This window comes from Nyctereutes procyonoides, unplaced genomic scaffold, assembly GCF_905146905.1.
Source record: "Nyctereutes procyonoides isolate TBG_1078 unplaced genomic scaffold, NYPRO_anot_genome, whole genome shotgun sequence".
Classification (NCBI taxonomy): domain Eukaryota; kingdom Metazoa; phylum Chordata; class Mammalia; order Carnivora; family Canidae; genus Nyctereutes; species Nyctereutes procyonoides.
Genome location: NW_026575146.1, coordinates 64,467,147 through 64,494,500, shown reverse-complemented (window position 1 = coordinate 64,494,500; position 27,354 = coordinate 64,467,147). Strand labels below are relative to the sequence as shown.

Below are 27,354 nucleotides of genomic sequence, written 5' to 3'. Positions count from 1 at the left end.
GATTTTACCCATTCTCACTGGTGTGAGATGGTATCTCATTATGATTTTGATTTGTATTCCCCGATGACCAGTGATACAGAGCATTTTCTCATGTGCTTGTTGACCATATGTAGGTTGTTTTTGGAGAAATGTCTGTTCATGTCTTCTGCTCATTTCATGACTGGATTTTTTTTGTTTTGGGGGTGTTAAGCTTGATACATTCTTTTTTTTTTTTAATTTTTTTTTAATTTTTATTTATTTATGATAGTCGCACACACAGAGAGAGAGGCAGAGACACAGGCAGAGGGAGAAGCAGGCTCCATGCACCGGGAGCCCGACATGGGATTCGATCCCGGGTCTCCAGGATCGCGCCCTGGGCCAAAGGCAGGCGCCAAACCGCTGCGCCACCCAGGGATCCCTTGATACATTCTTTATAGATTTCGGATACTAGCCCTTTATCTGATAAGATATTTGCAAATATCTTCAACCATTCTATAGGTTGTCTTTTAGTTTTGTTGACTATTTCCTTTGCTGTACAAAAGCTTTATATCTTGATGAAGTCCCAATAGTTCATTTTTGCTTTTGTTTCCCTTGTGTTGGAGATGTATCTTGCAAATTTGCTACAGCTGATGTCCAAGAAGGTGCTGCCTGTGTTTGATGCTAGGCTTTTGATGGATTTCTGTTTCACATTCAGATCTTTCATCTATTTTGAGTCTATTTTTTTAAAGATTTATTTATTTATGATAGACATAGAGAGAGAGAGGCAGAGACACAGGAGGAGGGAGAAGCAGGCTCCATGCTGGGAGCCTGACGCAGGACTTGATCCCGGGACCCCAGGATCGCGCCCTGGGCCAAAGGCAGGCGCTAAACCGCTGAGCCACACAGGGATCCCTTGAGTCTATTTTTGTGTATAGTGTAAGAAAATGGTCCAGTTTCATTCTTTTCTGTGTGGCTTGGACCCTTGTGTTTTCATTTTAATTTGTCTCCATTTCTTATTTCTTTGATTTCTTGGCTCACCCATTGGTGTATGATTTTTTTAATGAAGAATTGATATTCTTAATATAGAAAAACATCTTGTAAGTCAATAAGAAAGGGGCAAATGTCCCAATAGGGAACAGGGCTAATAAGCTCTGAAGCAGGCAGTTTAAAATTCATTTTTTCATTTAAGTATAGTTATATTTATTTCAGGTATATAACATAGTGATTCGATATTTATATACATTACAAAATAATCACCACAATAAATCTAGGTACCATCTGTCACCATACAAAGTTATTACAATATTATTAAAGTTTTCAGGTTTTCCCCATTGAGTCTCATGTTAGCAGTGGGTTTGTGTCTATAATGTCCATATCTCGTAGCATGGCACTGTCCAGTGGAATATAGTGTGAGCCTTGTAGTCAATTTTAGATTTTCTAACAGCAACATTAAGGATAAAAAGAATCAGAGAAAATTAATTTTGATAATATATTTTATTTAACCCAGTATATCAAAAATATTTCAATGTAGAATCAAGGTAAAAAAAATTGTAGTGAACTATTTTAGTCTATTTTGTGCTAGACACAAAATCTTGTATTTGACATTTGACACAGCACATCTCGAGTCTGTACTAGTCACATTTCAGGTGCTGGGGAGACATTTAGCTAATGGCTATTATAGGCAGCAGAAGTCTGGCACTTGATAGGTGATTCATAAATGAACATGCCATAGGTAAATTCTCAAAAACTAATCCTTTTTTTTTTCCTTCAACAGACTACCATGCCTGCGGGCATCTTGCCCGAAAATGAAGAACCATGTTCCACTTTGGTGAATAACAGTGCATATGCTGCAAACATGAAGGGTAAGAGTGCTTTGATATACTTGTTGCCTCTTTGTACAAAGTGGCCTTAATAAAACAGTGTGAGCAGACAAGACACACAGCTCAAGGCATCATACTGGGATCCTGAGTGCAGCTGCTGCTTATGGCTTTTGTTTATTTCTGCCTCACTGTTTTGACCTATTAAAATTCATTTTCAAAATCCTGAATAACAGGTCTTTTGAGAAGACATGTTGAAAACAACGTTTATCTCCTGTGTTATCCTCTCAGACTGAAATTATCTGCTCCTCTCATCAAACACCTCCTTGTGAGTCAAGCTTTCCTTTCTTTCTTCTCTCCTTCCTCCAAGTGTCACTTAGAGGCACGTTGAGGAGCACAGAGCCCCAGGTCCCCCAGTCTTTCTCTCCTCTGTGCCATCCCTCAGTTTGGATCTTTTCCACGGCAACCCTGGAAAGGAAGGGCGCCATGACTGCACCTCTGGCTGCCACACCGGCCCTCAGGCTGTCCCACCGTCGCAGGTGCTAAGCCAGGGGCACACCCTGACTTCCTGCCACATTGGCACCACCAGTGGGGCCACCACCACCAGCATTCAGCGAGATGTTGAATCATTTTTCTTGGCAGTGCCCTTTGCGTGATTTTCTTGTGGCCTGCTGTTGGTTCGCATTGTTCACAGTAGTGCTCCTGCTCAGGGAGCTCTGAAGGACTGTCCCCTAGGGTGGATCAGGTGATATAAGGAGGAGTAAAGGAGGAAGGGTGCCTCCAGGTACGGGACTTCTTTGTCCTCTGGGAGCATCTGGCTCTCCATGATTGTAGCAATCCAACCAGCCACCAGGGGGGGCCGTCTCTCTCCAGGAAACCAAGAGTGTTCTTCCTGAGACCTGGCAATTGGAAGGAAGTCCTCCCAAACATCCTTTATCAGTCGGTGCGGGCAGCACTCCACCATCCCTGTGCACCTGCTTCCTGGCCCAGTGGTCTTTTCCTCTTTTCCCTGTCCCAGCCCTGGAGTCACCCAGGGAGCTCTGGTCCCTTTCAGTGGAGAATCATGTCCAGGAACCATGATATGCTCACTACTGCAAGGGCAGAGCTAGGATGAATGTGTCAATAAGTGTGCACAGTGAGAATCCACAGAGAACTTGTGACTCCCCAAGGACTTGAACCCTGCCAGCTGCTTGTTGACCGGGAGCCTTATCCATAACCATTGATTGACACAGCTTTCGTGTGTTACATACTGTAATTGTACAATAAAGCAAGGTAGAGAAAACACATTCACCATATTGTGCTGTATTTACCAAAGGCACATGCAGTTCACATGCATGCCATTCAGGGGTCACCTGCCAGCACCTCCTTGTGTTGGGCCCAACTTCTGCTACGTGACCCTCCCCCTGAGGCCTGCCTCATGGCTGTGTTTGATTATGTATACACTTTTAATTAACTGAGGTAACTGTACCATCACACGCAACTGCCAGTTGCAAACAGAAAGACCCTTGAGGCAGTTTCCACCACTGGTAATGTCTTGCAGATGCAACGTGATATCGCAGCCAGGATGTTGATGTAGTTACAGTCACCATATAGGACAGCACCGGGGCGCCTGGATATTCGGTCGGTTGGGTGTCTGCCTCTTGTTCTCGGCTCAGGTCGTGATCTCAGGGTTGTGCTCCACACTGGGTGTGTAGCCTGCTTGAGATTCCCTCTCCTGCTCTCTCTCTCCCTTACCCCATGCTCAGCCATGCTCACTTTCTCTCTCTAAAAAAAAGGATACGGGACCACGCTGTCACTACAGGGATCCTCCTGTTGCCCTTCTGTATCCAGACCCACTTCCACCCATGATCTGGCCCCTCACAAGAACTGATCTGTCCCCATTTCCCCATGAATGAAGTCATACAGCACAGGACCTTTAAACATGGCTCTTCTTGCCTGGCCTCGTTCCCTTGGTTTGTGTGTCTCTCCGGTGTGCTTGTTAATGCTGAATGGCACTCACCAGCAGGGCTGTGCCATGGGGTCGACCCATCCACTTCTGAAGGGTGGCCTGGTTGTTGCAGTCCGGGGCAATCTTGGACAGAGCTGCTAGAAACGCACACATGCGGGTTGACACATGAGCAGGAGTTTCTGTCACTCTGGGAGAATTGGTCAGGAGGGCGCCCCCTGGGTCATGCGTGTGGCAGGGGCATGTTTAGTTTTCTCTGAAACTGCCAAGGGATTATCCAAAATGTATGTGTCATTTTACGTCTCCCAGCAGTGGATAAGTGGTCAGGTCCCCCTGCAGCCCATGGGGTGAGGGGCTGTCACTGTTACCTTCCCGTCCCTGCAGGTGTGTGGTGGTGTCTCATCCTGGTTGCTGGCCTCACTAACTAGGCCCAGAAGGTTCTGGGAGATTCCTTGGGATTTTCTGTATAAATAATCACATCTGCAGATAAGGGGCATTTTCTTTCTTTTCTTTACAGTCTCTGTGCCATTCTCTCCTTTCCTCATTGTGGCGGGCTGATACTTCAGAGCAGAGAGGACATTAGGAGGGCAGACAGCCTTGCCTTCCCGCTGACCCTGGAGAAGATTTTGCAGGCGCTCTGGAGCAAGGGTAACCCAGTGCCCTCCACTGTGAAATTACTCAGATCTTTTGTCACGGATGTTGTTGGAATTTGTCGTGTGCTTTTTCTGTGTCCATTGATAGAATCATGTCTTCTCTAGCTCATTGATGTGGTGGATTATATTGGTTTTTGATGTCTAACCGTCCTTCCCATACCTGCAGTACATCCCATTTGGCAGTGCCATACAGTCATTCATGCATCGCTCGGCTTGGTTTGCTGACACTTTATTCAAGATTTTGTCTTAAGTTCTGGGGAGACACTGGACTGTCATCCCCTTTTTTTGTACTATCCCTGTCTGCTTAGGTAAAAGAGTAATCCTAGCTTCATAAAAGGGGTTGGAAATGTTCCTTCCTCATCTGTTTTCTGGAAGATATTTTGAAAACCAGTTTTAATTCTTCTTTAAACATTTGGTAGCATTTTCCAGTGTCTTAGCAGGAGGCTTCGGCCCCCGGAGGCTGCAGATTTTGGGCTCATCACAGCGTATCTTCAAGTCACACCTGTGACTTTTCTGCCCTGCAAGGTGCTGAGGTGCCCAGACAGGTTAGAATAAATGCACACAAGAATCTTCAAATCAGGACTTCTGTGCTGGTCCTGGAACTAGCGATCAGGGTCCCACACTGGGAAGGCAGACTGCCAAGCTGGGGAGACAGTGGGCGAGGACAAGTGATTAGTCCATAGACAGGGTGGTCCCGGCACAGAGACAGACGTAAACCAGTGACTGAAATAGAGATCCCAGTGAGACCCCTCACGTAGGTGGTCAGATGCCATCTGCCAAGGGCGACGAGACTGTCACCAGTTGGTGGTGGACAATCTGGGTGTACATGTGTAGGGGAATGACATTGGGCCCTTACCGTGTGCCATGCACAAAAGTTAACTCAAAATAGCTCAAAATCCTAAACGTAAGAGCTGAAGGTATAAAACTCTTAGAGCATTTCCAGGGGAAATGCTGCAGGACCCTGGATTTGGCAGTGATTTCGTGGCTGTGACACCAACAGTACAGGCAACAGTACAGGCACAGTACAGGCAACAAACAGTAGATAAATCAGACTTCATCAAAATTTAAAACTTTCCTTCACAAATGATGCCATCAGCAGAAAGGAAAGTCTGTCTGTGAATGGGAGAGACTGCTTGCAGATCACATATCCCTCTCATTCGGGCCAGTCTCCAGAAGGTGTAGAGAATCCTAGATCTCAACAAGCAAACATGAGCGAGCGGGTTCAGAAACAGGTGCAATAGATGTGTCTCTGAAAGGACACACAGAGGCCCCACATGCGCAGGAGACGTTCACTGTACCCATTACAGACATGCAGGTGAAAACCACACTGAGGTACCACTGTGTGTCCAGTTGGATGGCTGTTAGCCAGCACGAGGACTGGAAATGACTGGTGTCAGTGACACGTGGAGAAACCGGGGCCCTCATCTTCCTGCTGGTGTGGGTGGTGCAGCCACCATGGACATCTGCATGGGCATTTCTCAAAAAATTTAAAAAGCAGTTAGGATGTAATCCAGCAGTTCTGCTTCTGGCTGTAAGCAGAGAACAGAAAGCAGACTCGGCAGGTGTCTGTGCACCCACATTCCTGGAGACGATCGCAGTAGCCCAAAGCGGGAAACACCCCACAGAGTGTAGGTGGACCCTGAGGACACTACACTGAGCGACAGCAGCCAGACATGCAAGGAGGGCACTGTGCAACCCCTCATCTGCAGGAGACCTGGAGTGCTCACATTCTAGGGACAGAGAGAGGGGTGGGTGCCAGGCGCTGGGGCGGGGGAGATGAGGAATTAGTGTTTAATGGGGATAGATGGTGGGATGGTCACACATGCAGACGGATGTCCTTAACGCCAGTGTAGGTAGTGTGCCCTTCAAAAGGGCTGCAGTGGCCTATCTTGTGTTATATATATTTTACCACAAGGGGCGGCCCCAGCCATGACACCCACGCAGAGGGCCCCACTTGGGCATTAGGTCCTCGGGTCAGGTTGGGAGGGTACCTGTCCGCCCGGAGGGCCTGCATGCTGATGGCTAGGAGCACACCCAGCGCCCGGACTCGTGTCCTAAGCACCACTGCTCAGCCGTGAGCACCCGGGCTACTTGGGTCTCATCATGAGGAAACAGATCGTCTGCCAAATAATGGGCGTGTTCCCTGCACAAGTCAGGGAAAGACTGGAGCTTGCCCTGGAGCAAATCGGTGAGATGTGGGCCAATATGTGGTTCTGACATGCTGTAGGCTGATTTGCCGCAAGGAGCATGAGATCTGGGGACAGAGGCACCTGGTCCTGTGTCTGTCGTAACCTTCTGGCTTGGGGGAATCTACAGGATGTCTTGTTTATGGGAAACATATGCTAAATTATTTGGGGTAATAGGGCAGTGTATCAGCAGCTTATTCTCAGATGGCTCAAGAAAAAAATACTTTATTATCGTTTTCTGTAAGTTTGAGATTGCTTCAAAATGAAATGTAAAGTCTTCTCCAAAAAATTTTTAACATCAAACTGAATTGTCCAGCTGTGGTGTGTGCTGCTGAGCAACCTACTGAGACCACAGCCGTCCGGCACCATCGGAGACCTTAGCTAGAGCAGGATTCAGTGGCTGGTGGAGGCAGAGGCCAGAGCGATAGGTGGGACAGGCGACCTGCATGTGAAGTTTTGCCAAGAAGGGGAATGGAGGAAGGCCTTCTGACATGGGCCTGTGGTGAGGGGTCTGGAAACAGTCATGTACGCAGGAACGCTGGAACAATTAAGAAACTGCGGCCCTTGGAGGGGATGACCTGGAGAAGTTCTGCTTCAGATACTTGAAGATCTTGCAAAGTCAAAGAGATGCTTTGTTTTAATTTTTGGAGGAAAGAAGTAGAGCCCGTGTTCACGCATTGGGCCGTCCAGCCACTGAGAGTTTGGTAGCTGTGCCTCCCACCACAAAGCACGGCAAGCAGAAGCTGCTCCCGGATGTGAGTGCTCTGGTGGCTTCCAGCTGAGGACATGTGGTTATCCAGCTCCCACTGTGCCCTCGGCCCACGGTCACATGGCTTTGTTCTCAGCCCCTTCTGAGATCTTGAGTATAAGAGAAAATGACTGGAGCCTGGGGTTCCACTCTGACCACCAGGTGTGCGGAGTGAAGAGGAATCACAGAGGGTCTCCCTGTTGCTTCCTGTGTGCACCCCTGGGGTAGACAGCCCGCGTTTGTAGTGACCAGGGACTCCCGCAGCCCTTTAGCACTGTCGTGTGTCGGGGAAGGCCTATTGCCCACCTGCAGTCAGGTTGAGGGCCACAAAGGTATAACGGTATGGAGCCCGGAGCCCAGTGCTCACGTTCTCCATGCCCCGGTGGCAGCAGAGGCATGGACTGTATAGGATGGGCCCTGGGGAGTACCCCTTGTCTTGTGTTCCTGCTTTCTCCTGGAGCCTGGTCTCTTTAGAGACGGCATGTGTGGAGGTAAGCAGAAGACGAACGGTAGCATGGCAGCACCCCTGAGTCCATGGCCCTGGGATGCAGACGTTTGACTTCCTCCGTCCTTAGAAGAACACGTCAGAGGAGCAAAAACATGAGCTCTTAGCAGGGGGTGGGACACCTGCACTCATGTGGATTCTAGTGGCCTGCAAATAAATGACAGTGATGTTCTCTCCATGGCTGCCAGGAGGACACTCTACCTTTTAAGTGTCTGCGGACAGCTTGGCCCTTCACAAAACCACTCAGAAACATCCCATTTTATTAGTCATGACATCACAGGGCTCCTGTATCTAGAGAGGGCCTCTGTTGGTTTTCCTGCTGGTAATTTACATATTAAAATGTTACCTCTGAGAGTTGGAACAGTTCATCACTGACAATCTGTGATTCATCCCAACTTAAAATTTTTGGTGGATTTTTAGGTTGTTAGATGACTTTATGCCATTTAGCATAAATAAAAACTGGCTTTCAAAGATGGGTTTGGCCGCAGTTTAGGCATTTTGCCAACAAAGAGTGTGGAGCTGGAGATGGTGGGTAACAGTCCTGCTGTGTGGGGAAGGAGCACTCACGGGGGGACAGAGCCCCTCTTGAGCAGCAGATGTGGCCCCCACACCCTCGGGAATCGAGGGACGGTGCAGACTCGTGTTTGCCTTTGACTCCGCTTCACTGAAGACCTGGCTGCGGGGGCCCTGAGCGCCAGTGAGCCCACACGGGTAGTTACACGTTTGTGGGAGGTCGGCTTGGTTCTCCACATGTCACAGCAGAGATAGTTCTTGAGCTGATGCACAGCTACCCCTTCTCGGCATCGCCCAGATGAGGCCAGCCGTCGTCAAATTCATTTTCATGCTCGGTGCTGTTGAAAACCCCACAGAGGGGCCTGGTCTGCAGACGTGCACCTCCCACTCCCGCACTGGCGCCAACTTCCTGGGACTTGGGCTGCTGCTCCTTGTGCCGTGGTGCCCCCAGAGCTCTGTGCTGGGCTTCCCCATGGCCACCTGAGCCTCCTCGGCCTCTTGCCAGCGCCCTGGTTGCTGTCTGTCCACCTACATGTCGTCGGGCCTCCCATAAGTCCATTCCTGGCATCACTGTCCCACAGGCCCAGAGCCCCCACAGAGACCTGCCTGGACCCCCTACCCTGCGTGGCTGGTGCAGCGCCCTGGCTTTGTGTGCACTAGGGCTAGGCCACCAGGCCTCCCTCTCTTGTAAGGCTCTGTGGAGGCCCTGCTTCTCCTCCATTGCTTACATTAAAGAAAATTCTTTTCGGTCACCTTGTGCACATAACAAGGGTGTGAACCGGCCCTTGGGGAGGAGTTCGGGCACCACATGGAGCTCCATGTCCATCCTGTTTGACAGAGTCTGTTCAGGTGGGAGGTGGGGGAGCGCTGGAAAGGGCACATACTTCCAGTGTCACCGAGCACACAAACCAGAGTGGCCTCTGTGACCCGAGGTTGTTTCCATCTGTATGGGGCTAAGAACCCGCTGGAGACAGAGACGCGGGCTGGGGCGGGCCTGGTATTCTCCCAGGCGGAGGCGGTGGCAGTGTGAGAGTTTCTGTGTTCTCCGCATCCTTTGCCCTCACATCACAGCCTCCTCCTCATCCAGCTCCTGAGAAGAATGTGATTCTTGGTGGATTTTTTCCGCCAGCCTCCCCAGAGACCTTCCTGGAGCTTCGTTTCCCCCACAGTGGGTGACAACAGGCATAGGATGGGGTCCTGGAGTCTGTGCCAGGCAGAGCCGCCTGCCCACCTGATGCAGGCATGATCTGGGTCTGTGTTTTCACGTTCTGGAAGCCCATGTCTTCTGATTGAAACATGGGCCCTACAGACATTTAATGTGTTCTGTCCAAGCATTTCTTTCTTTTTTTTTTTTTTAACAGTTCCATCAAGAAAGTTCTAGGGGACTTTCTGGTTTTGATGAACTAAATGCTGTTTTATTCATGTTACGAGGTACACTACGCATCCTACTTCATTACGGTTCACTTCCTATTTTCCCTGTTCCAGAGAGAAGTAGAACGAGAAGCTTTTTCAGAATGTTCAGATAATAGGTACCTAAGGAATAGCAGAATTTACACCTTTCAGTATGTGTATAAAAGGCAGTGTCTGTATCATAAACGCATTTTTCTAAATTTATTGCACCGCGTCAGGTGTAATTGTTTGTGCTGGCAGACCTATCCACGGTGGATGAGAAACAAAACAGCACAGCTGCAATTTAGTGTAATCTATTTAAAATACATGTACTTCCCTCTCCTTGAACAATCTGTCCAAAAGGCTGTCGTTTCATGTGGGACTCCGCCTGTATGGCTCAGAGCGGGAATCAGTAGTTTCTTTGTTCGTCGCCATGGAAACAAATCAGCCTATCCCCAGCGGCTGTCAGGTCTCGAAGGGCGGTGCGGGGTGGCTCAGCGGAACTTGGTGGTGGAGCAGGCTGGTGCGCTGCAGTCCCGTGCTGTCCCCGCAGCCCAGCCATGCAGGACCTGCCCCGGCGGTGCTCCGCCCTGCCCTTCCTCAGCTCCTTCCTCCAGGGCCGCCGGCACTCGTCTTCGGACCCCATCCTGCAGCAGGACCGGCGTGGCTCGGCCGCCCAGACACTGTCCTCATCCTCTCTCCAGGTGATGGTGGCCGTGGCCTCAGTCAGCTGTGCCGAAGGAAACCCAACCTGCCTCCAGAGAAAAAGTAAAGCACAGCTTTGAGTTTAAATTCAGACTGTTGACGGTTAATTCTCCGTTGTTCTTTCTACTCTCTGTTGTGCTAAGAGCTTCAGTGGACATGTACTAGCAGATAAAGGGATTAAATGTTTTGTGCTTTTGCATTAAAAAATGTAATTTTTGAAAAAAGTCATCCCCTTGTTAAGAGATCTGCTTTTACTGTTTCTTCCTCTTCATTACCAATGTGACAGGTGGAGATTATTGTGTGTGGAAACCTTTTCTGTATTAAGAGACCGTGCACTCAGATGAAAAGGAAACGGTTTTATTTCTGACAAAATGACAGAAATGTAGCACCGGCTTGTCATCTACAATCCTGAGATAACATGGAAGCTGTTTCTGGTGTTACTGTTCCATTTGGAGAGTGGAATCTTGAGTCCTTCCTCCCTTGTATGTTCTAGGAAACTCAGGACGTCCAACACCAAAGTACACGAAAGTCGGAGAGCGCTTACGGCATGTGATTCCCGGACACATGGCCTGCTCCATGGCGTGTGGTGGCAGAGCGTGCAAGTATGAAAACCCCGCCCGCTGGAGTGAGCAGGAGCAAGCCATTAAGGGGGTCTACTCGTCGTGGTAAGTGACCCTGTGGGTGTGCAGCAGGCAGTGGCTGTGGAGGAGACCGCGTGTGGGTGTGAAGTCAGAGCACCGCACCTCTGCCTGGCCTGCAGCATGATGAGCTGTGTGATCTCAGCATGCCAAACCTCATCTGTAAAACAGAAATAATAAAACCAACTGGTAGGGCTTTTATTGATGAAATGATGTACGTAACCTATCTTAAAGAAATGATAACAAGATAGCTCTCGTTATCATTTATTGTTAAGATATCTTCTCAAGTTGCTAGAAATAACGTGTTCAGCTACACATTTGAGAAGGCAGGAGGTAATTACATGTTTTGTCCCTTTCACACGGGTATATATTAGCCCCGTTTTTCTTTTGTTCCCGTCTTCTGTATGAAAGGGCACGCTTATACACAAATACACTGTCCGTTGCCTCAGTACACAGTGGAACGCCTTGTGGGCTCAGCACAGGGTAAGATGCTGCATGGTTTGTGGTGTGCAGATGCGACCTGCCTTTCAGAGGGCTTGGCTTCCCTCTTCTCCTTATTAATAGTAAACTATTGAGTAGGCCTCTTTTGATATAGTGATATCTCTGACAGATTCTGATCATCAAGCCATGTTGCCTTTGAAATCTGCTGAGAGGAATTTGGGGTTTAAAGAACACTAGTGGTGGATCATTTCCAGCAGTGAAAATCCATTTCCAGACTAGATTTTTGTCAGCTGGCCTCCCTAACCTGCAGCTGGGGCTTTTTCACACAGGCCTGGCTGGCACGTGTGTGGTAACAGAGTTGGGATCTGCTGTTGCTACTGTTCCCCACAGATCACAGTCTGGTCTGAAGACTGTTGTGCGAAAGCAAGTGCTGTGCCTCAGTGCAGTCAGACCACAGGTCTCCAATAACGCAGCTTGAGATCATAGTGATGTTTTTGGGTCATTGTTGACTAAACATCTGAGTCTTTTTCACCTCCCGTGCTTTCACAGCACTTCTCTCCTTCTCTCCGTATAAGTGCTACTGAATTTGGGGGGGCCCCCATCAAATTTCAGGGCTTGCCCCCGTGGGGAGGCATGATGTCTTTTGGGATCGTGCTCTGCTCAGCTGATGTCTCCGTCACTCCTTGGGCTCGTGTGACCCACTGCTCCTGACAGACTGCCTGGCTTATCTATCACCAGAGCCCTTGTGGGGGGGGGGGGTGGCGGTTGTCTGTTGGGCCTCTGCCCGTCTATCCTCAGGCCAGGCACTGTGCTAGACACTGTCAAACTATCACATCATCTTCATAAGGCTCCTGAAAAGTAGCCATGGTTAGTGTCATTGTACTGATGAAGGAACTGGGGTCCAGAGTAACCTACTACCCAGCTAGACATAGAAAAGCCAGCACTTGAAACCAGGCCCAGTGGACTGCCAAGCCCATATGTTCTGCTGAATTACAATAACTCAGCATTTATTCATAACCACACGCCAGAATTTGTGCTAAAGATTTCACACCCACATGGTATTGAATGCTCCTGCCAACCCGGCGAGGCGGGCGTTATCGCTGCTTAACACCATCAGTAACCAAGGGGCAGAGTTATTTTGGCTGCAGAACGAGGGACATCTACCAGGCCCTCCAAAGTCTCATGAGAGTCCTTGGAAATATGCTGCCAGAGTCCACAGATACTTTACATGCTGGGGTTTTTTTCAGGGATTCAGGTTTCTTAGAGCCCTCATCAGGGTGCAAAATTGAAGCCAGAACCTATATAAGAAAATTGTTCTAGGGGCACCTGCGTGGCTCGGGGCTGAGTGCCTTCAGCTCAGGTGGTGATCCTGGGGTCCTGGGATCGAGTCCCACATCGGTCTCCCCACAGGGAGCCTGCTTCTCCCTCTGCCTGTGTCTCTGCCTTTCTCTCTGTGTCTCGAATGAATGAATGAATGAATAAAAGAAAATTGTTCAAGAGTTGTTAACATCGTAGAAAAAATAGGGACTTGATATCTCATTCTCTTAGTTCTTAGAGCTAGAACCTTCCAGGTTTTTGCATCTCACCAGCCCCTGCTCCTTTCTAGGGTCACTGAGAATATCCTGGCTATGGCTCGCCCGTCCACCGAGCTCCTGGAGAAGTATCACCTCATTGAGCAATTCCAGAGGTAAAGGCCACGTTGCTGACACACTTGCTAAGCCAACTTGAGTTTTCTCATCCATTGCTTTTGGCTTCAAATAGTTAAACAATAGGCAGCTTATTTCAACTAGGAAATTGAGGTTTGGAGAGTGATTAATAATGTTTATTATTGCCAAAAATGGGTTGGTTTTTTTAAAACCCTAGCTCTCAATGTGATGACTTTTTTCTTTTCTCCTGTAAGCCACGGCATAAAAACAATCATCAACCTGCAGCGCCCGGGTGAACATGCCAGCTGTGGGAACCCTCTGGAACAGGAAAGCGGCTTCACGTACCTTCCTGAAGCTTTCATGGAGGCTGGCAGTGAGTGTTCCACCTCCCCTCCATGAGTCACCAAGAACAGTACCCAGACTCGTCAGCTCACAGGGTGATAGAATGACCGCTTTCTGCGGGGGCAGGGGCGGGCTCCCCACAGAGAAGATGAGCGCTGATTCCAAATAATGCCACCATTCTTCTCTAGTGCTGCTGCTCAAAGTACAGGATTGCTTTTGTCTGTGGGAGGGATCCTGGGAGGAGCCCTGTCAAGACAATGTCCACATTCGCTACCGTAACAGTGCCCTGGACCATCCCGGAGTACTTTCTGCTTCACACAGGCACCATGCAGGTGCAGTGAGCACCCACTTGCCTGGATCACACAGCATGTGCGTGGCAACAGGATTTGGACACAGGACTAACTCATGCTTTTATTGCTGTCCAGCTCTGCTTCCGGGTGGAAATCAGGGGTTCTTTAGGTGACAGTCCCAGAAGCCCCAGTCTTGGGAGCCTAGGGATGGAGTCAGGACCAGGCTGGAAAGGACCAACCCTGGCCACTTTGGGGACTTGTTCTTAAGAAGCGTGTATCTAGCTTTTTTGTCTCCCCTGGATGGAAAATCTGTATGTCCCCACCTGTGCCACTTATCAGTCCTTCAGACACATCTCCGTGCTTACACAACATGCCCTGCCTTCCCTCCGTAGCTGAGTGATTTGGGCAAAGGTCATGGGCTTTATTAATTTCCAATCCTGTTTCATCGTAATTCTTTCTGGCTGAGTTTTAGCAGGCAATGTCTTAGGTAATATAGAAGGTGCTTTGTAAGAAGTGTTGTTAACAATGAACTTGCTGGAAATGTAAAAAGCCTATTATTTTAGGCCTACGCATCCAGTTCAATACATGTGCCTTACAGCTTTACACTTCTCGTGACTTCACTCACTCTCTTCAAATGGCTATGCAAGGATATCTCCTGTATGTTGATTGTTTTTTCCTGTTTTCTTATTTTCATCATCCAGTTTATTTCTACAATTTTGGATGGAAGGATTATGGTGTAGCATCGCTTACCACCATCTTAGATATGGTGAAGGTGATGACATTTGCCTTACAAGAAGGAAAAGTAGCTGTCCATTGTCATGCAGGGCTTGGTCGAACAGGTAAATTCTAGGAAGTGGACTTATTGTCTTGTAACATATTTAAATATGTAAAGAATAATATTTCATAACTCTAGAAGATAAATATTTTTCAGAATCCGATCAATGTTTTGAAGTCAAATGGTAGGAACAACAGAAAATTTGAAATATCTTAAACAGTTTCAGTGACCATTTTTTTGTGAGAGTATTATCTCTCACAATCTCTCTCTTTTGAGAGATTTAGGCCTGAAAACTCCTCATATTTAGTAAACAGATGGGTTTCCACAGCTCACTAAATGACCACTCTGGTTTTTCTTCAAAGGAAAAAACCCCAGCACATTATTTTAATGAGTAATGTCTTTTAAAAATGTAATTTTCCTTAACCAAAGTAATGACAGTAGAAAGCATTGTCTCACTTTGTGTGTTCTAAGCATTTTACACACACTGGTTAAGTCTTTAGCAACAATGTGACTTTTGAAGGAGGTTAAATAATTTGCTACGTTAGTAAGTGGCAGAGCCAAGATTTAAATTCATGGCTGGAAGGATTATATTTGCGAAGAGAGTCTATCTGTGCCTAAAATTCCAAATAAAAATAAATTATTTTACTTAAAAATGCAGCAAATGTCAATGCAGTGCTGATACTGACACAAAAATAAATACCACAGGATTAGGCTATTAGTTGTCTTCGGGTCCAACCAGACATCCAAGCTCAGCACTGTCCATGAGTCCCTGTGTACCTGCTTCCAGGTCTCCCACCTGCTGGCGAGGGCGTTCAGGTGAGGACTCAACCCCGCCTAGAACATCAGCTCTTAGGGTCCAGCCAAGGCCTCACTGTTCCTGGGGGTTCTGTACGACCGCACTGCAGTCTCCATACTTTCTCTGAAGTGCCGTGTCCCAGTGAGAAAGATTTCTGAGTCACTGCCCCTACTAAGAGCCGTGCAGTTTGCAGAAGTCCTGATTATCATCTATGACGTGATTGACAGACTTAGTGAACCATACAGATGTCTTTTGACTTGCCTTTTACCCTCCTATTAGTTAACTATCAGTTGGATTAATTATTTATCACCAATTATGTTATTCATTTTAATTTAATATTAGTTAACAAGAATAATGATATCTATAACGTTAAGGTTGTTTCTTTTAATAATAAGTATTTATAAAGTTACGTCTTGGTCTGGAGAAAACTATTAGTGCAGACAAAACTCCAGAAATAAACTGTTAATGTGAATAATTCCCAGAGAAAATACACCCAAAAAGGAAGAATGCCAGGCTGGGAATGTGGCAACAGGTGATGGCAAAGATGGCAGGAGTGGGAAGTAAGTGTGAGCCAGGGCAGGTAGTAGAGTGGACTGTGCTCGCTCCTTATATTCCTTAGACCCTCTTCAACGGGGTAAAAGTGTTCCTGCTGTACTTCCTGCTCTGAACTGCTCTTAGAATATTCCATCCAGTCAGTCCATAACTCTGCCTGGACCTTCCCCTCACCCACACTCTCTCCCTCATCCCCCCACCACACTCTCTCCCTCATCCCCCCACCACACTCTCTCCCTTGTCCCCTCACCTACATGCTCTCCCTCATCCCCTCACCCACTCTTTCCCTCATCCCCCCCACCACATACTCTCCCCCATCCCCTCACCACAGTCTCTCCCTCATCCCCTCACCCACATGCTCTCCCTCATCCCCTCACCACACTCTCTCTCCCATCCCCTCACCAACACTTTCCCTCTCAGGGTACAGAGATGAGTGTGGATTCTCAGTCATGGGGAGAAATGACATATAGACAGGGGAATAAACACTTGCACAAGAAGTCAGTAAGTTATAACTGTCCTTAAAATGTTCCTTTAAATGATTTACCACATATTCAAAATTTAAATCTCCAAGAGTGATAAGTTATATGTGTTTTCATACCCATCTTCTCTTTCCCTCTAGGTGTTTTAATAGCATGTTACTTAGTTTTTGCAACAAGGATGACTGCTGACCAAGCAATTATATTTGTTCGGGCAAAGCGGCCCAATTCCATACAAACTCGAGGACAACTGCTGTGTGTGAGGGAATTTACTCAGTTTCTGATTCCTCTTCGCAATATATTCTCTTGCTGTGACCCCAAAGCACACGCTGTTACTCTAGCGCAGTATCTCATTCGCCAGCGGCATCTGCTTCATGGTTATGAGGCCCGACTTCTGAAACACATTCCCAAAATTATCCACCTCATTTGCAAATTGCTCCTGGACTTAGCCGAGAATAGGCCAGTGGTGACAGAAGAGGTGGCCGAAGTGCCCAGCCTGTCTGCCGAAATTGAAAAGACGGTTTCTGAGATGATCACCCTGCAGCTGGATAAAGAGTTGCTGCAGCAGGGCAGCGACGTGTCAGATTCCTTCCCCCCAACCGCAGTGGCCACAGACTTTGAGAATCAGGATGTGATTCTTTCCAGCGAGCAAGAGATTGACCCTCTTTGGAAGAGGCGGAATGTCGAGTGCCTTCAGCCCCTGACTCACCTGAAAAGGCAATTCAGCTACAGCGACTCAGATTTAAAGCGGGCTGAGTCGCTTCTGGAGCATGGCAGTGCTCCGTGGACAGGACCTGCCCCGGCCTTGCTTGGTCATGACCCCGAGCAGCAGAAGCCCATAAGCCACTGGCACACCCCTCAGTCTCCGCAGCTTGATCCAAGTAAGGAAACGCTGGTCCGAAATACGTTCTCTTTCTGGAATCAGGCTAAATTTGGAGGCCTGGAAGGACTCAAAGATGAGGGGGCACCGGTTTTCCATAAGGAGACTATGGCAAAGGAAGTTCCGCGGAGCAGAACCTTCTCTTCAGGTGTTTCAGGTTCATACAATCCTGGGGAACCAGCTCTACTGGACCATGCAGATATTGCCAAGGAGCCAGGCTGTTCTCCGCAGCAAGTGCCCCGCTGTCAGTGCAAAACTCCTGCTGGCTGCTGCTCCGACCCTTCCCGCAGCCCTGTGTCTTGTGGCTTCAGCCCCAAAGCACCCTTCTCGGCTGGACACACTCAAGTCCCCAACAGCAAAGATCTGCCCACAGTTGCTCCAAACACTGCTTTACAGTCTGAATTGAGTGTCGAAGCCAGGAGAATACTGGCAGCCAAAGCCCTGGCAAGTTTAAATGAATGTGCAGAAGAGGAGGTGAAAAGGAAGGTAGAAATGTGGCAGGTACTTATATTTCATTTAATTGTGTTTGTGTGAGAAATACATATGGCAGAGCAAAAATGTAATACATGTTACCAAATTCAAGGGTTACAGGAATTTGAAGACCTGTTGGTGTAATACCTAACTTTTGAATTTCAGGTTTCTTGATCTCTGTGTGAAAGTGCTCGATGTTTAGCACTTAGCGGGGTCCTTGGAGCAGGGCATTGATACCAATACCTGTGGCAGCTTTCTGCTTTCCCACTGGGTGCGTGGACGGACAGACCACAGCACACAGCTTTAGGAACTGATGTGAGCATCTCTAACCTGAGTCTGATAGGGAGCCATGCTTGGAGAACCACTGACCAAGTGAAATCAGAGAAAATTCTTTTCCAAAGTCATCAATCCAAGTGTTGAGTGAGGTCAGAACACGTGACGGATGCTGTCAAAGATGTTATTTATGTAGAGAGAGTGAGAGGAGTGTGGAGGGAGGGGCAGCGGGAGAGAGAGGATCCCAAGCAGGCTCCAGGTTCAGCACAGAGCCTGACCTGGGGCTCAATCTCATGACCCTGAGATCATGACCTGCCCCAAAATGGAGTCAGATCCTTTACTTACTGAGCTGCCCACGTGCCTAGTACATTAGTTTTACCTAAGATTGTGTCTTCAGGGCCATTTCTTGGCTTTTGCTTAAATTAGAATGTGAAATTTTATTTTTTTTAAAGATTTTATTTATTCATGAGAGACCCAGAGAGAGAGGCAGAGACACAGGCAGAGGGAGAAGTAGGCTCCATGCAGGGAGCCCGACTTGGGACTCGATCCTGGGTCCCCAGGATCAGGCCCTGGACTGAAGGTGGTGCTAAACCTCTGAGCCACCCGGGCTGCCCAGAATGTGAAATTTTAAATTTTAACCCTTTTTGTGGTGTATTTTGATTAGAAACACAGTCTTCAATTGGTTGTGCTCTTTGCCCTGAATGAGCAGCTGGTGTAGACAAAAGGCAGGCCTTAACACCTAGTTACCAGAGACTAGTTAACTGCCCAAATGTGCGGCTGACCTGGGGAGGCCTGGTTCAGTGAAGTCTAGACTTGTTAGCCCATCATCTTCCACAAATTATTTGTGTGGCTGCTCCTCTGTAGTCTACATAAATTAAGCAAGGCCGATACATGTTCCAGGAGGGTCAGAACCTTCCAGATACAGAGTTGGGAATACTAGCCACAGAGCCTTGCACCCAGTCCCAGCTGTGCGGCTGCAGAGCATGTGCATGCTGTAAGTCAGAACTGCAGATGTTTGCTGAGCCAATGGTTAAATGTAGTGACTTCTTACTCCAAAGTGAACAAGCCTTTGGGTCAGTCAGCCTCGATCTGTGAGGACACGTGGCTGGCCCCCTCCCTCCCAGGTCAGCCTAGCACGGTGGACTGTTGCAGCACTTCACACACAAAAGCATTTTCCGGGGGTGAACATGACCCTTTTGTTTGGATAGGCTTGCCCTTTATTTCACTTTCTGGATTTTGTTATGTGCCTTTGAGCAATAAAACATAGCTGAGTTCTGGAAAGAGCCCAGTGAACTGTGATTTGGGCAGCACAGTGCAGCCTGTTCCTGTGCTGGACCCTCTCGTCTGCTACATTGCAGGGACCCGTAGGGCAGAGGGTACCCCAAGATCCTTCGTGAATCTTCACAGTCCACATGAGTTAAGTATCACAGGTAGGAAAGCCAAGGGTCACGGGGGTCAAGACACATGCTCAAGGTCACATGGCCCGAATGTGTATGACCCGTGGGGAACAGGGCCTCCACACAACTAAACATAGTGCCTTCTTTATGAAATAATAAAGAGGAACCAGAGGAGCCCAGAGCCAAGGACCCTGGCGGGGGCAGGAGTATCACATCTGGACTCATGCACAACCTAGGGAATGAAAGCTGTCTGCCCTGTTGTGCTTTGGTCTCCTGGGTAAGCACCCTCTTCCCTGCACCCACACACCTGCCATCAGGGTCTCACTACAGGTGTTGTAGGAATCGGGTAGGTTATGTGCTACCGGCTGTCCTAAGTCTTATGAAAATACTGGAGGCATGAATGAACAAATGTGCAAGGATTGCGCTTGCTGTATACGCTCTATTTACTAGCACATACATCTGAGCCCCATCAGAAGTTAAAATTCTTCCTGCTTTTCCCCTGGTCTCTGCACAGCAAACTGTTAGGGGCTCCTGTTTAACCCCCAGCACGTGGCATGTGGGCAAGGCCAGCTTGCCCCGCCCCATCCAGTCTCAGGGTGTGGGGCTGGCTGCGTCCAGGCCTGCAGGGGACTCTGAAAAGGTGGGTGAGAGAGCTGTGTCTGCCGCAGCTGCCCGCCATTCAGCAGTTTTCTGGGGCACACTTGGAAGTCTTAGCTTTTCCTCATTCTGGGGTAACTTGAAAATGTTGTCTTATTTGTGCTATGTCATCCACCATTCTATATCATCGCAGTACATATTTCTGTTTTGTCCCAAGGAACCTAAAAGGAAGGCTCCCTCTTCCTGAGCAGCGTCTATGGTTTCAGAGTGGGGCAGAGAGCTGAGCTTTTGGGCCAGCCAGTCCCTCTCTCAGTGGCTTTAGCACACCCATGGGGCTGCGGCCAACTTCAAAGACGGAAACCGAGGCTCGGAGAGACTCAGCATCTCAGCCCTGTGTGCCACCCCGGGCGGTGGCGGATGGGGGGCGGTGTGTGTCTCAGGGCCCGAGACCTTCGCTCATGGACAGGATGAGGGCCTTCAGACCTCAGCATGTGCTGCCTCCCTGTCCCCCCATCCCTCCCCCATCCCTCCTCATCATCATTGCCCCCCCCTTCCTCCTTCTCCCTCCCCTGCCTCCCTTCCCTCATCCATCCCTGCCCCTCCGCCTTGCTCCCTCTCCTCCCCTTCCTCTTCCCCTCCCACCCCTCCCCCACTTTTCTCTTTCTTCCCTTCTTTTTAGAAAGAACTAAATTCCCGAGATGGAGCTTGGGAAAGAATATGCGGCGAAAGGGACCCTTTTGTCCTGTGCAGTCTAATGTGGTCCTGGGTGGAGCAGCTGAAGGAGCCTGTGATCACCAAAGAGGACGTGGACACACTGGTTGCCAGCCATGCAGATGCCGCAGAAGCGTTGTTTCTATTAGAGAAGGTAAGGAGACTGTCTGGCGAAGTTAGCTGAGGCCCTCAGTGTGGGCTTTACATGCAGAATCCCACATCTGGGTCTAATGTACATGTTTTCAAGCTAAGAAATGCAAGCCAGCGTCATACATAGGAGCTGTGAACCAGACGGGGAGAATGCCTGTACCCCCAGCAGCACCACAAACATGGCGAAGGCTTTCCATCAAACTTCTCTGCATTTGTTACCTGGGCTTGGACAACTGTCCACTTCAATCACACATAGACCCAGATGCACATGCATGCACACCTTTAGAGTCCCTTCTGTAGGCTGCCCTCCCGGCCCCTGGGTGAGGGGCTGGGGGCGGAGGTCACCCCAGGGGTGGCCAGGCCCTCACCAGGTCATGATTTCCGTTGTCCCCTTCATTCATCAACGTGGCCTGGACAGGGCAAGGCCCCGTCTTACAGGAAAGGCCAGCAGCATGTGTCAGCAGGATGCAACCCCCGGTGGCTCTGGCACACAGCTCACACCCACCCATCATGGGGCTCCTGCCGCACCTGGCCCTCCTCCCCTGCAGCCCCGCTCTAGGATATTCACATTCCCCCACCAGCCATCCCTGTGACAATCACTTATGCTTGCTGGGTTCTCCCCATTTCCGAGTACGCCCTCACAGTAGATCTTCAGGAGCCAAGTCAGTGGCTCTGTGGGGAGCATACTGGGTGCACATGAGCTCCAGATGCAAAGTGTCTCCCTGGCTCCTGTAGAGCGAACAGCCCCTGGGAGTCCAGTCGGGCACGTTCCTCGGGGACCCTCCCTGTTAGGTTCCAGTGGGCGCACTGGGAGAGCACCCCATTCCTCTGCAGCTCCTGCCACAGGCATGCACGTGCTGACGCGGGTCCCCACTACATGTCCCCGTCCCCGTCCTGCTGTCCCGCCGTGGCATGTCAGCATCCACCACCTGAACTCAAGCAGTTTTGTCCAGAGACGAGTGGATTCTCTCTCATCAGCTCCCTGCGAGGAAGACATTTGACTGGAAATTACACTTATATTCATTTTCAGTTATACTTGGTGTCATCAGCTTTGATTTTTACCTCCTTGAAAGCTTGTCAGACAGTGTTAACACCGCACAGGAACAGCACCAGAGCCCTTGGGTAGACAGTTGGGTGTTTGAGGTGACGCGGCCTGGTCCCACTCCAGCACCCGGCTCCACAGTGGCTTTGAGTCTATGTCTTGAGGCATTTTCCAAACCACTTGTTTGATTGTGATTTCTGCCAGCACAGGGCCAACACCAGACCATCCTGTGCGTGCTGCACTGCGTAGTGAGCCTGCAGGCAGTGCCCGCAGACGTGGAGGAGGCCATCCTCGCCCGTGCCATTAAAGCCTTCACCAAGGTAAGTCCCACGCTGCCGGCCACAGCTTGTAAACCAGAATCCAGGGTCTCCCACCTGCTCTGAAATAAAACCTGCATGAAGTGTGTTTAACATTTCTCAAACATAGTTGTAGACTTTGGCCAAAAAATACTTGTTTCTCAACACTGATATATTGGAAAAAGCTTAACTGTGGGTTTTTGAAGGAGAACATAGGAACAAAGAGCTTTCAGATGAAAACAATTGGATGTTGAGAAAAATCTTGAAAATCATGTGCCAGGCAGGAGTCAGAGAAATGTTTTCTGGCCAAGCCCGTCTTCTTTGGGCCTCCACAGGTAACCGGCCACTGAGAACCCAGCATCCAGCATCGATGACCCAGTGCCTGGCCCCGGTTGGGCAGAAAGTAAAAAAAAAAGCAGAAAGTAAAAAAAAAAAGAAAAATCTACGCACAGCCTTCAGGCTTGCAGCCTCTGTTCTGGCTGAAGGGAGAACCGGGGCCATGTCAGGAGGAGAGCTCCCCTCACCCCTTCAGTCTGGTTACTCTCACAGGGAATGTGACCCTGTGATGAAGCCCAGTTTTTCAGCCTCGGTGTCTGCGGTAAATGGTAGCAACGATGCCTGATGCCCCATATGATGGTGCGTGCTCCCCACGGCCTCCCCCTGCACACTCTGAAGTGCAGCCTAACCCACTTCCCATTCCATCTCCAGAGCTTTGCGGCCTCTTGGTTTCTTCCCAACAGTTTCCAGACCAGTGGCTCAGACCCACAGTGCATGCATGGTCCTTTGCGCCTCACGTTTATGTCTTCACAGACCATGAGGCCACCTGCCCTTGGGGGGGTGGCAGTTGGGTGCTTAGCAATGTGGACAATTCAAACCATTATTACCGTTAATGAGAAGCTTTTGCAGATAGGTTAGGCGATATAATGAAATTTCTGAATGTAACTGAAAAAAATCCTTAGTGTTGGTTTCTCTTAATGTGGTAGGAACTCTCTGCAGTTTCTGTTGGCCTTTTAGGGGAATCCTGATGGAAAGTTAAACACAGTTGTTCCAAACCCAGCTTTGGAATGGTTGAGGGATTTTCGTGGCTCTGTCTTCGGGTGCGTAGTCCCATGAATGGAGGCCCTGACCACCCACCCTCATGCTGGGTCCACTCTTCTAGGGAGGATGTCCCGTGCCCCTTGGGCCAGAGCTCTCCAGGCTTGCCGCAGCCCCTCGACAGACAGTGGGGTCACCTGTGCCCAGGGAGGTCACCCAGGATGCAAAGCCCCTGCTGTACCACCCCACCTGGCAACCCTCACCTCTGGGGTATGGGGACCTCCAAGGGCCAGGGCAGCCACGTGATTGTGACATACACGCTGCCCGGATCCTAGAATTATTTGTTTGACCTGGCTGTCTTGAGTCCACACACGTGTTAGCCAGGCTGGAGCCTCTGCGGGCCCTCCTGTGGAGCCGCATGTTCTGTGGGAGGGGATGGGGAAGAGGTGTGGGAATCGCTCTGGGCCTCTGTCCTATCATCACTTGACCCTGCAGCCCACTGAGCTTGGGCAAACAGCCCAAATACATGGACACAGTATGTCCCAGGAAAGGGCAAGGACACTAAGGCCTGTGGATGTTTTCTCCATGGCAGACGGACACATGGGACTCTCACATTTACCACTCAAGAAACCCTAAGGTGGCAGCTATTGTGGTGTGCCTGGGACAGAGGGTGGGTGTGAGCAGGGTAGCCCCTACAGCGGTGAGGACGCCTCCCCTCGTGTCCATTCCCAGCCCCCCCACCCCCCATGAGTGGTTAGGCTCCAGATTCAGAGCTCTGCCCTCTGGTGGTTGGCGGTCTCTGAGAGTGCACATGGAGCAGGAGATCCAGAAGGGCAGTATTGACAGGATTGACATTTCTATTGTGGTCTCTCAATTAAAATTAATGTGTGCACCATGTTGTGGGTGCTGTTTTATTGTATAGAATTGTGTTGTAAGTCAGGTTTTTCTCCATTCCCCCTTTCTTTTCACCCAAAATCAGCTAATTATGATTCTGTTATGGTTGGTGTCCTGAGTCTATGTGTTCTCTGTCAGCAGGTTGATTTTGACTCCGAAAATGGACCAGTGGTTTACGACACCCTGAAGAAAATTTTTAAACACACGCTGGAAGAAAACAGGAAAATGACAAAAGACGGACTTCAGTCTGGCGTTTAGTGCCACTTCACCCGTAGCGGACAGCTCGGACCCGGAGACCTAGGTGGCATTTCTGCGCACAGGTGATCAGGTTGGAACCTGAAGCCACTTGGTCTCACAGCACTTTAATGTCAGACGCTCTTGGCTTGTGCTCAGAACACTCATTTCTGTTGGGAGCAATTATTTATTTTAAACTATCCGGGAGCTACATTTTTGTGTCAAAATTGCCATCATGTTGGTGCCACTTCCTTGTATTTATTTGACAGAATTAATATTATTGTAAAAACATGTTAAGTATGTGGTGTTTACATCTTTATTCTTTTTGACATTTTGAAGCAAGTTGTAACTCTTCTTTCTGAAACAGTTATTTTGTGGAACCCTTGCTGGAGTTTTACCAAATAGGTCATTTTAGTAGTAAGATTTCAGTGGGGATCAGTACCCCTGAACCATGGCCTATGGAAGTCACAAAGTGTCTTAAACTGTTTTGTATTTGTTAATAAGAAAGCTATTGACACAGCAGTTTTTAAGGATTTTTTTTTTAATTTGCAAGCTTTTTGTTTTTCTTTTTACAAATGTGTCAAAGGGTTTCAAAGTAATACTGTTTTTCAGACCAATTTAGCTTTGTGTTGAAGGGTTGACTGAAGCGGTTGGGATTTTTACTGCAGGAGGTAGCCTTGCTCTTGAACAGGCCTCCAGACCCTAGTGCCAACCTCTGCTGCCACAGGAGGCAGGAGCGTTTCCCAGAATGTCTAGCCTGACGCCCACCAAACAGCGTCTTCACAGAGGAAGGCCATGTGGGCAGCTGCTCGGAAGCAGTACTCCACAGGGAGGACCATCAGGCGGGGCAGGCTCTGTGCAGCAGCGTGACCACCAGCCCACACCTTCCACCATCGTCTTGGGGCCAGATCTTCAGCCACGCATCACTCTGAGAACTAGGATTCTTAAATTAAACATGATACACATAGGCCATGATCACCCTACGGGCTCTAGATAAGAAACAAGTGAACTAGTTACTACCTACCTAGTAACTGCCTAACTAGTCTTTGTGAATCATACCAATGGTGGCTCAACCATTGAGCCGTTGAAGCCATGATGAATGTGAGCAGTGCCAGAGGCCATAAGAAGGTGATCATTTCTCCCAATAAATGAGATATTCATCTAACAAATTCCACGCTAAGGCTATGACCTAACTTTAGAGACAGAATTTGGGGGGAAGGAGGCTAACCATGGATGAGATGCCCCAACTCCTGCATCTCTGAATGAGGCACAGGCGCATCAGAAATATTGTAGTCTTTCTCTGTCCTATGAACTCCAGTGGCAGATGAAGAATGCTGTTTCCTCCCACACTGTTTGAATTTTCTTAGGAAATCAGATCCAGTGAATTTTAATGAACTGGGTTGGCTGTTCTTGAAATTTCTCATTTTTTTTTTTTTAAATTTACGATAGTCATGCAGAGAGAGAGGCAGAGACACAGGCAGAGGGAGAAACAGGCTCCATGCACTGGGAACCCGACGTGGGATTCGATCCTGGGTCTCCAGGATCGCGCCCTGGGCCAAAGGCAGGCGCCAAACCGCTGCGCCACCCAGGGATCCCAAAATTTCTCATTTTTAAGTGCCTAACACAGGAAAGAAGGTACATTATGTCATTATATCCAAAGGTACATTATAAAAATATGTTTTTTACCCAAAAAGATGTTTACCGTCATTTCTGTAAGTCTCACGTGGGCAGCTGCCAGCATGCCTCACTGGACAAATGGCTATCGGCCCAAGTGTCTGAGATGGTCTTGCACGGCTACGATGTGACCGCGGCAGTGCCAGCCCGAGGACAAGAGCTGATGGGAGAGAGAAATGAGGCTATTTGCAGGCTTTGTGTGCATTTGAATAAAAGTATGAAAAGAACAACCCATAGCCCTCATGCATGTTTAGCTTGGAGCTCTTGGGGTCCTGATGATACAGGTGTGATTGGCGATGGGATGAGCCTAATGGGCAGACAGGGTCGTGGCCTGGACATCAGCCAGGCTCTAGTCATGCCGGACTCTGCTGGTGCAGGATGAGCAGGCAGGCTGGAGGGGAGAGGGGAGCTCTGGGGGGAGCAGGTGAAGGGAATCTTAAGGCTGCTGGGGTTCCTGCCTTCCTATTTTTGAGTGGATGAGGAGTTCTCTGCAGCCCGAAGGATCGTTCTTCCAACCTGAAGAGCTTACAGGGTTGCGGGATTCAGCTCAATGGAAGCATGAAGGGCAAGAGCATACACACCCACACTGTGGCCATGCATGTGCATTGTCTAGAAGCACTGTTTGCCCTTGCCTGGGGGAGTCCCAGTCTGACCGACTCTGGACCATGACCTCCTCCTTTCCAAAGCCGCCTGCCTGTGCACTACTGACAGAGTGCCCGCTGGGGACTATAGACCTTATCGGCACCAGGCTCCGGGGGGGCTCTGTGGAGCACCGAGCTGTTCGTGACTGGGTGAAGGTACCTGCCTCCTCTGTCCTGCAAAGCCGGTGGGGCTGCCCTGCTACTGTCGCATGTCTCAGCGTATCTCACTTAGGAAGCACAGGATTTCCGGCCACTTACCAGTTTTCTCTCTCAGAGTTCATGGATGCCCTCTGCACCAAGTGCTGCTGGTTTTGAGATTGTTTTATCTGTTTGCAGAACTCAGTCTATAGCCAGCTGCTCAGTCTTATCTCAGGAAGAGCATGTGCTTTCATCATGTCGGGGGCCCGTGAAAAACCATGTGTCCAACTTCAATAAAATTTCTGTTTTCTCTCAAATGGAGGACACCTGCTCATGTGCTCGTGTGCTGTTTCAGCCAATTCTCTAGATGTCTAAAGAAATCTCCAGAGACAATATGCTGCTGTAGACAACATGCATTCCCCAAGCTCCTGAGAGCTGAAGGCCCACAAGTAATTTCGGGGAGTGATTAAATCTGACAGTTTACTCAAGACATCTTTGTTCTTGTTGTTCCAAGTGAACAAGGATCAATATATTTTCAGTGCAAGT

General features: G+C 49.0%; 1 protein-coding gene across 3 annotated transcripts in view; it reads left to right on the top strand.

Annotated features, from left to right (window-relative positions):
- The window catches only part of PTPDC1 (protein tyrosine phosphatase domain containing 1), a 60,379-nt gene extending 33,299 nt beyond the window's left edge, over positions 1-27,080 (top strand). For 2 of the 3 annotated variants that reach the window (XM_055311859.1, XM_055311860.1), the window contains exons 2-10: positions 1,733-1,820; positions 10,913-11,084; positions 13,105-13,185; positions 13,399-13,517; positions 14,478-14,615; positions 16,519-17,756; positions 20,673-20,858; positions 22,106-22,216; positions 24,260-27,080. In XM_055311859.1, the coding sequence (XP_055167834.1) occupies positions 1,739-1,820; positions 10,913-11,084; positions 13,105-13,185; positions 13,399-13,517; positions 14,478-14,615; positions 16,519-17,756; positions 20,673-20,858; positions 22,106-22,216; positions 24,260-24,379 (2,247 nt within the window). In that variant the 5' untranslated portion in view covers positions 1,733-1,738 and the 3' untranslated portion in view covers positions 24,380-27,080. The remainder of the gene's footprint in view (positions 1-1,732; positions 1,821-10,912; positions 11,085-13,104; positions 13,186-13,398; positions 13,518-14,477; positions 14,616-16,518; positions 17,757-20,672; positions 20,859-22,105; positions 22,217-24,259) is intronic. The other variant, XM_055311861.1, reaches the window with a different exon arrangement.
- The last annotated feature ends 274 nt before the right edge of the window (positions 27,081-27,354 follow it).